The following is an 8,664-nucleotide window of genomic DNA, read 5'->3' as shown; positions in this document are numbered from 1 at the left end:
CTCATCGGTTGTGAAAGAACGAATGGATCAGTGGTGCTTGTTTCTAAAGTGAAGTTACTTCCACAGACTTTGAAGGAAGAGCATAGCTGACATCAGGGGTTCCCAAAGTGAGTCCCAACCACCAGCAGCAGTACTGCTGTTAAAATGTCCATCTCTGCTCCCCCGACCTAGAGAATCAGGTCTTCCAGAGGTGGGAGCCAGGGCCTCTTTTAGCATGCCCTTCTGGTATACACTTCAGTTTGAGAACCATTAGTTTACAAATCAGTATTCTCTTTAACCTGTCCCTCACTTAAGCTGCCATTAGCATGTAGAGTGTGAGTGTACTCAGGAATACATATTTTAGACCACTCCAAGGATGTCTGGAATTTTTCTGTGATTTTTGTTGTTGTTTTTAGCCCACCCCTCTGGATAATAAAACAGTGCCAAAAGAGCTAGTTTGTTATTGTGAGTAGCGGTCTTTTACAAAATCTGTCCTTGACCCAATTTAGCAGTGTACCTTAATAAGCTATTTTGAAATTTTTTAAACCTACAGAAAAAATGGAAAGATTAGAACAATGGGCACTCATCCGTCAATTATTAACATTTTGTAATATGTACACCCTCTATGTGTGTGTATATGTGTCAACACACACATATGTATATATACCATATAGCAGTATATAATTTTGCTGGAATCTATTGAGAATTACTTGTAGACATTCCACCCTGAATGTTTTTTAACCATGTGCAGTGGCTTCACAGACCAGATGCTGCATAAAATATTGTAACTGTTGAGGTTAATGTCTCCCTTGATTCCCATTATTGGTAGGCTCTCAAATGAACGTTTGAACTTGTAACATTACTTTGTGCTAATAAGATACCGCTTTTTGTCTATATTACATGTTGAGCTTTTCCAGGCGAGATGACTGGACAATAAGAGTCTGTTACGTGAAAAGTTTGAAAATGCCTCAGGGCCTTTGTTTTCTTCCTGGATCATAACTGAGAGAGAGTAAAGGCCCCACTTGGGCCTCCCCTAGAGCTCCCCTCGAGCTCCCCTCCAGCACATGTATGTTCTTGGGTTTGGCTCTTAGGAGTCATCACTCCAAATGCACCACAAGCCTGTCCGAGGGCCACAGGATAAGGGGGTCTCACAAAACACATACGATTTATATTTTCATGTAGCTTTGTTTTTAGAAGCACACACATGGTTTCTGTACATGTATCTCAATGCAGGTATGTACACATTGGTGGTGGACACTGTTTGTTCCAGAAAATGCTCCTAAGGATGATAACAGGACGAGCCCCACACCAAACCCAACCCGCTGCCATCCGGTCAATTCTACTGTACAGGGTTGTGTCAGGGAATCCAGCCCCTAGCACATCGTCATGGTCCGGCAGGTGCAATTGTACAGCGATAATAAGTAGAGTTTATACTAAAGTCATCGAGAGCATGAGAGATAGAAGGGAGATTGAAATAATGGAGTCAGTCATGTTTCGTAGTAGCATGCTCACCTCAGCCTCACTTGGTGGTCCACGTGGAGAGAGAGAGAGAGTGAGCTATTTATTGCTAACCAAGGCTTTTATATTCTCTGGGGACGTGCAAGCCCCCTAATTACAGGTGAAGACATACGTCACAGGAAAGGGTTGTGCTATAGGTAATACAGTAATGGGAGGGGGTGATCTAGGGGTATCCATGTAATAGGAAGGGGAGGTAATGGGGGTTCACAGGTGACAAGATGGGCGGATCCTAGAGTCAGGGAGGCAGCTTAATTTTGGTTATCACTGAGCCGGTTTGACCTGTCTCTGGCTCAGTATAGAAACCATTATCAGTAGGGGGTAAACCCCACCTACAGGAACCAAACAGATGACGGCAAGCCTTTAGGGAGAAGTAGCCCATTGTCCCTAACAGCAGTGGGTGGGCCCTACTTGTGGTGGGACCAGACAGTAGTCTGGCAGCTGACTGCCTTCAGGAAGGTAACTTGACAATCATTTACCATTAGCTGCAAGCAGTGTCCTAAGTCTAACATCTGTTTGGGGGAGACGACTTGGGAGAAATCTTTCTGTTTCCCACAGGGTTTCTGAAGCTATAAGTCTTTAAGAGAGCAGATAGCTTCATCTTCCTCCCACAGAGTGGTTGGTCAGTTTGAACCTTTGACTTTGTGGTAGCAGTCCGATGCTTACCCTACACACAACTTAGGCTCAATAGTTAGTATTGGTAGGGGGCTAAGTAGGTGCTCCATCACTCATCTGTCAGTTTCTCCTACCATGGTGACTTGTGGGTGATGAGGTAGTTAATTTATTGTGCCAATAAACACATGTGGGGTTAATTGAAGGGCGGAGGGATAAATGGCTCAGTGAGCCTCGCCTTTCTAGTTCTTGGGTCTCCTTTCTGATGGTCAGACCAGGGTGCAGCTGCCTTAGCCAGTTCCCTGCTTTAGCTGGCAAGGCTCACTTCCTGCAAGACATCCCTGAGGAGAAGCTGCATGGACCTACTCGATGCAGCCCTGGGTGGTGGAGCAGCCGTGTGGAGACCCCTGCCAGCACTGAGATGCTTACACGTTCACTGACTCAGCTTTCCTCCTGCAGTCATCATCGTTGCATCTGTTTTGTGAGATGGAGGAGGACTTTGTGGCTTGGTGTCGGACATATGGGTTAATGGGTTAATGTTGGACTTGTGGGCTTGGACAGCACTGGGTTGGGATGTTTCCTTCATGCGCACTTAACCTTTATATACAACTCTCTCTTATACAGGTGGTGATGCTGGAAGTAATGTATTTCAAATACTAGCAGACTCACCTGTGGTAGCCAGGTTTCAGTAGAGCTTCTACCTTGAGACAAACTAGGAAGAAAGACCTGGAGATCTATATCTGAAATTAGCCAATGAAAACCCTGTGGATCAATACAGAAAATCAGCTACTCTAATGCTGGAATTTGGAGCTCTGATGGTGTAGTGGTTACAAGTTGGCCTGCAATCAACATGGTTGGCAGTTCAAAAACAGCAACAGCTCTGAGGGAGAAAGGGCTTTTTACTCCCATAAACAGCTGCAGTCTTGGAAACCCACAGGGGGTGGATATGAGTCAGCGCTGACTCGTGACAGTGAGAGATCGTGCTGGAAAGGAGCCCTGGTGATCTAGTGGTTACGAGTTAGGCTATTAACTGCAAGGTCAGTAGTTAGGAACCACCACTCCCAGGGAGAAAGACAGGGCTTTCTGCTTCTGAGTTACAGGAGCAGAAGAATTACAGTCTTGGAAACTCCCAGGGGCAGTTCTACTCTGTCCTGCAGGGTCACTCTGACGGCAATGCGTGTGGTTTCATAGTGCTGAAAGATGAGTCCCCTAGGTTGGGAGCCATCGGCATGAAGGTGCTGCGGGACTGAGTTATAGTTTGTTCTGCTGACTTTATGGCAACAGATAACAGCAACAGCAATAGCAAATGCAAATAATCCCTAAGTGGTTTACATATAGTAGCTCATGTAATCCCCACAACTCTATGTTGGAACTGAACCGCAGAGGATTAAGTAATCTGCCCATGTTGATGTAGCAAGCAGCTGAACTGGGGTTCAAACCACTGTTCACCACTAAACTCTACGGCCTCCCAGACGCTTGAGTGGGTATGTCACGATGCTCAATCTCTGCCATTTGAGTAAATGCCAACTCATGGTGACCCTAATGGACAGGGCAGAACTTCCCCTGTGCGTTTCTGAAACTGTAACGCCAGAGCTTCTGTGATGGACGCTGGAAGCCCCAGCGTCAGACCCAGGGCAATGTTCTCCCTGGAAGAGCGGTTCATTGCAGAGCTTTCTGGTTAGCTTTCAGAAGCACTGACATGACTTAAACTTATAGTAAACATGTGTGGTTTTTACTTCCTTGATGATTTAAGAATATGAATATGAACATTCAGGATCATAGTGATAAACAGCTCAAAATTTACTGCCATTAAGTTTATTTCTATTCAGCCACTTTATCTAATCTAATCTAAGCTAAAAAGGTAAGACATTTTCATCCTCTTTTTGATATTTTATATATATTAAAATAAGATGCAATTGCTTACATTTAGCCATATTATATATAGATTTATTTGGGTAAGAATGTAAGAAATATAAATAATGTATGCAAACATAAATAAATTTAAATAAATATATGTATATAAGCTAAAAATCTAAAAATGCAAATGTGCATGCTATTTATATATAACATTTGCATATATTTGACATGTAATATGTAATATATATTAGACATGTAATATATATGATAGAGGCACACAGGTGGCATAGTGAGAAATGCATTGGGCTGCTAACTGCAAGGTCAGCAGTCTGAAATCATCAGCTGCTTCTTGGGAGAAAGATGAGCCTTTCTAGTTCCATACAGGTTTACAGTCTTGGAAACCCACAGGAACAGTGCTGCTCTGTTTGATAAGAGGGTCGCCCTGAGTTGGAGTGTGCTCAACAGCAGTGAGCTAAAGTTGATGTATATTATATGTAGATCATCGCCATCCTTGAAGTTTAATATCCGTTTTTACAATATATGGGTGCATGTGTTTTCCTTTAGAAATGGTCTTTATATTACCTATCCATTTCCCTTAAAAGTAGTCTTTGTATTATATTAGTTATGTTCGACTAAGGCCAGTGTGGTTCTGGAAAGGAGGTTACCTGCTCTTACAGAGTATACAGCAACTGCCTCCATCTGACAGTGCCAGGTTTAGGAGATTTACGGTAAAGCCATGTTTCCAAGGAGGTCAGTACAAAAAGCCAGCCTTCTACCGGCAGTTTCCGGGAGAGAAGAGCTTACCAGGCATCGCAGCGTTTTGTATTTTCCCTCGGAGATATTTATAACAAAAGCACAATTGGAGTACTGATCAGTCTCTCCGAGTCCCCTGCAGTTTTGATGGAGTTGCTGATGGGCAAGGATTAAAGTAGCCTGTGGTCAGCTCAGCATCATGGAAAACCTGGGCTCAGACTTGAAGAAGGCCCCGTATTTCACTTGTGAGAGGAAGAACAAGTCTGCCCCTGTGTGTCAGAAGTGTGATACCTGTATCTTGGCCTGGAAAATCTTCTCTACCAAAGAGTGCTTCCAAAGGGTCGACGAGATGTCACAGAGGAGGTTTCTTGTTAGCATTCTGAAGCAGTTAAATAACTTATACTTATTACACTATTTCCAAAACATCCTTCAGAGCACCCAGGGGAAAGACTTCGTCTACCACAGGTCCCGAATCCACGTCAACAAAAAGGAGGAAAGACTTGTGAAGGCCTCCTTGAACCAGATGCTGGATAAAACGGTGGAGGAGAAGATGAATGAAGTCTTGGCCTGGTTTGGGAGCAGCACCCAGCGGACGAAGGCAAAGTACACGCTCTTGCTGCTACAGATGTGTGACCCTAACCTGCTGCTCACCGCCACCAATGTGGTCCAGATCCTGTTCCTGAGAGAAAGGAGCGCTGTCTTAGGTAAGCAAGGCCACAGCGGGGGGAGGACCCTAAGACCAGGAGAACAGGACTTTCGAAGCCGGTGAAGGCAGCGGGGCTGTGGGCAAGCTCAGGTAGAAGGACACCTTTCCCAATGTAGGATAAGGTTCCTTTGGCCTTCGTATTTTGCTACTTGATCCTGTTAATCGAAGGAGAAAGGGCTGGCTGCAAGTTCCTTCTAGAAAGAGTGTGGAATGACAACTGCAGAAGGTACATAACTTTTAACGGTTGATCATTTAGGATTTCTGCACCACCAGGACCCACTGCCACCTAGTTGATGCTGACCCTTAGCAACCTGGAGGGTTTCTAAGACGCACTGTAAGATTCCCAAGGTTGTACGTCTTTACGGGAGCAGGTAATTTTTTTTTTAACATTTTATTAGGGGCTCATACAACTGTTAGCCCAATCCATACACACATCAATTGTGTAAAGCGCATTTGTACATCGTTTCTCAAAACATTTTCTCTCCATTTAAACTCCCGACATTAGGTCCTCATTTTTCCCCTCCCTCCCCGCTCCCCCCTCCCGCATGAGCCCTTGATAGTTTATAAATGGGTATTTTGTCATATCTTGCCCTGTCCGACGTCTCCCTTCATCCACTTTTCGGTTGTCTGTCCCCCAGGGAGGAGGTCACACACAGTTCCATGTAATCGGTTCCCTCTTTCCTACCCATTCTCCCTTTACCCTCCCTGTTTTGCCACTCACACCACTGGTCCTATAGGGCTCATCTGTCCTGGATTCCCTGTATTTTCAGTTCCTATCTGTACCAGTGTACCTCCTCTGGTCTAGCCAGTCTTGCAAGATCGAATTCGAGTCATGGTAGTGGGAGCGGGGAGGAAACCTTTAGGAACTAGAGGAAAGTTGTATTTCTCATCATTGTTACATCGCACCCTGACTGGCTCATCTCCTCCCCGAGACCCCCCTCGGGAGCAGGTAATTTTAACTGTCTCCCTCAAACCTTGAGATTAGCAGCTCAGTGCTTACCAAATTTGCCCAGAGGTACAGAAATGGCTGGTCCCCTGCCTCTGCCTACTGAGCAGCAGTGTGGCTCCGTGGGAAAGGAAGGCAGTCAGTAATCAGTTACCCTCGAGTCAGCTCTGACTTGCGGTGGCTGCTCATGTGTTCCATAGAATTATCCGTTGCTGAATTTTCAGAAGTAGACTGCCAAGCCCCAGGCTCCTCCGGTTAACAGCCAAGCCTAACCATTTATACCACCCAGGCACTTCCAGGAGTGGTGGAGGGGAAGCTATTAAATTACGTTGCCCCTTAGCTGCACTGTCCAGAGATCGGGCTAAGAGATTCAAATGCAGGGCTTTCTTCATTCCTTTGGCCACATTTCTTGCTTCTGAACAAATTCTGGTCTTGAGGTGTGTTGGGGGAGGGGAGGGTCGCTTAAGCCTGGAAATTGCTCCCGTCAAGTGGGCCTGGGGAAGTAGTTCTCAAGATTCTGTTGGGATCAGAATAACTAGGAGAGTATGTTAAACCACAGATTACTGGGCTCTTCCTCGGAGCGATAGGAGCCCCAGTGGCCTAGTGGTTACATGTTGGGCTGTGATCCATACGGTCAGCAATTCCAAACCAACAGCTGCTCCTAGGGAGAAAGACTGCGCTTTCTACCCTGGTAAACAGGTAGTCTCGGAAATCCACAGGGGGTTGCTATGAGTCAGCTTTGACTCCATGCCAGTGAGTTGGGGGGGGGGGGGGGGGGCCCCAGAACTGCTTATGCCATAGGTCTGTGGAGGGCCTGCGATTCTGCACTGCTAACAAGCCCCGACGTGATGACGATGGTGATTTTGGGCTAAAGGCCACACTTGGAGAACCTGGGCGTCTCAAGTGTCAGTGAGAGCACATTGGCAATGTTTGGGCAGCTGGGTCAGGGAAGCAAAGGGACACGACATTTCGTGAGTAAGGAGGAGCCCTGGGGAGGAAAGGTGTGGATGGTGTGAGAAGCACAGGTTCAGTTGGAGGTGTATGAGAGCACACTGGGAGGCAGTTTCACCTGGAGGAGTTTCAGAATTTCGACTCTTGAAAAAAATATATGTTTATTTTGTTGCTGTTGAGGATACACACAGCAAAGCACACACGGATTGAACTGTTTCTACATGTGCAATTCAGTCACATGGATCCAGTCCTTGGGCTGTGCAAACATCCTTACTCTTCGAGTTGTTCCTCTCGATGCACGCTCATGGCCTCCTAAGTTTCCTATCTATGCTTAGTGGTTGCTGTTAATTTTCTTCTATGCAAATCTCTTTTACATGTAAGCGATATGTAAGACTGAATGTAAGACTTCAGGGGATGTATGTGGTTTAAGTTTAAAGATTATTTCAGGATGGTCGTGTCAGCGGTGGAACTTGAGCTCTTGAGGGAAGGAATTCTCCTTGCCAATGTCACCTGAGTGGTACTCCTATTTGTACGCTGTCCGAAAGAATTGTCCCAGCTGGAGGGCAATTAATCCAGCTGTTGTCCAGCCTCATCTGACTCGTGGCCCCGCACATGTGTCTGAGGAGAGCTACATTCTCCAGTCTTCCAATGGTTGATTTTTCAGAAGGTGATTTCCTGACCTTTCTCCTGAAATGCCTCTTCGTGGTCTAGAAGATCCCACTTTTCAGTTAGCATCCGAGAGCAGCGAACATTTGCCCTCCCCAGAACTCCTATCAAATCACCATGTCTGAGATCCCTTGACTTCTGTGGTGTGTCAAAGAATGATGAGTGGGAACGAGGAAACGGTGGGGGTGAAATCTACAAACCCTACTGACATCATTTTAAATTACAAACCAATTTGTTCAGCTCACAGACTTCTCAAGTCTGTGAAGTCCGAGTGACTTGGCCAAGATCACCCAGCAAGTGGGGTGAGAATCAGGATTCCTCCCCTGAGCATCTTCTATTGTGCAGTATATCCTTCTGTCCAGGATTGCAGCTAACGGGGGCCACAGGCGTACACACACGTGCAGTTCTCTAATGTTCTCTCTCAAAGACTGCCATTCTCCACTGTAGGACCTGACCTACAGTGAGTAAGTCAGAAAGTAATGCTACTAGAGCCCCGGTTCATACACGCAGGGTTTATTCCAAACAAAATGTGTTTGAGATGTCTCTGTAATTAGTGACTGGCTGAAGCCAAGTTCTCTCGGTAACACACTTGTCTTGTTTGTATTAGGATGCAAAAAAAAAAAGATCCTTTTAGTACCATGGAGGCGGGGAGAACAACTATTTTGAGGTCAAGGCTAAT

The 8,664-nt window shown here is 45.7% G+C and overlaps 1 protein-coding gene across 1 annotated transcript in view; it reads left to right on the top strand.

Moving 5' to 3' along the window:
- The first annotated feature begins 4,803 nt into the window (after positions 1-4,803).
- LOC101656708 (F-box/WD repeat-containing protein 10) overlaps positions 4,804-8,664 on the top strand; it is a 53,006-nt gene continuing 49,145 nt past the window's right edge. Inside the window, 1 exon segment of the mRNA XM_045293527.1 lies at positions 4,804-5,420. Coding sequence (XP_045149462.1) covers positions 4,916-5,420 — 505 coding nt within the window. The 5' untranslated portion in view covers positions 4,804-4,915.

The sequence above is a fragment of the Echinops telfairi genome, unplaced genomic scaffold, assembly GCF_000313985.2.
Source record: "Echinops telfairi isolate 266 unplaced genomic scaffold, ASM31398v2 ScPeMD7_2010;HRSCAF=2546, whole genome shotgun sequence".
Classification (NCBI taxonomy): domain Eukaryota; kingdom Metazoa; phylum Chordata; class Mammalia; order Afrosoricida; family Tenrecidae; genus Echinops; species Echinops telfairi.
The sequence above is the reverse complement of the archived record's forward strand: the minus strand, read 5'-3'. Positions and strand labels throughout refer to the sequence as shown.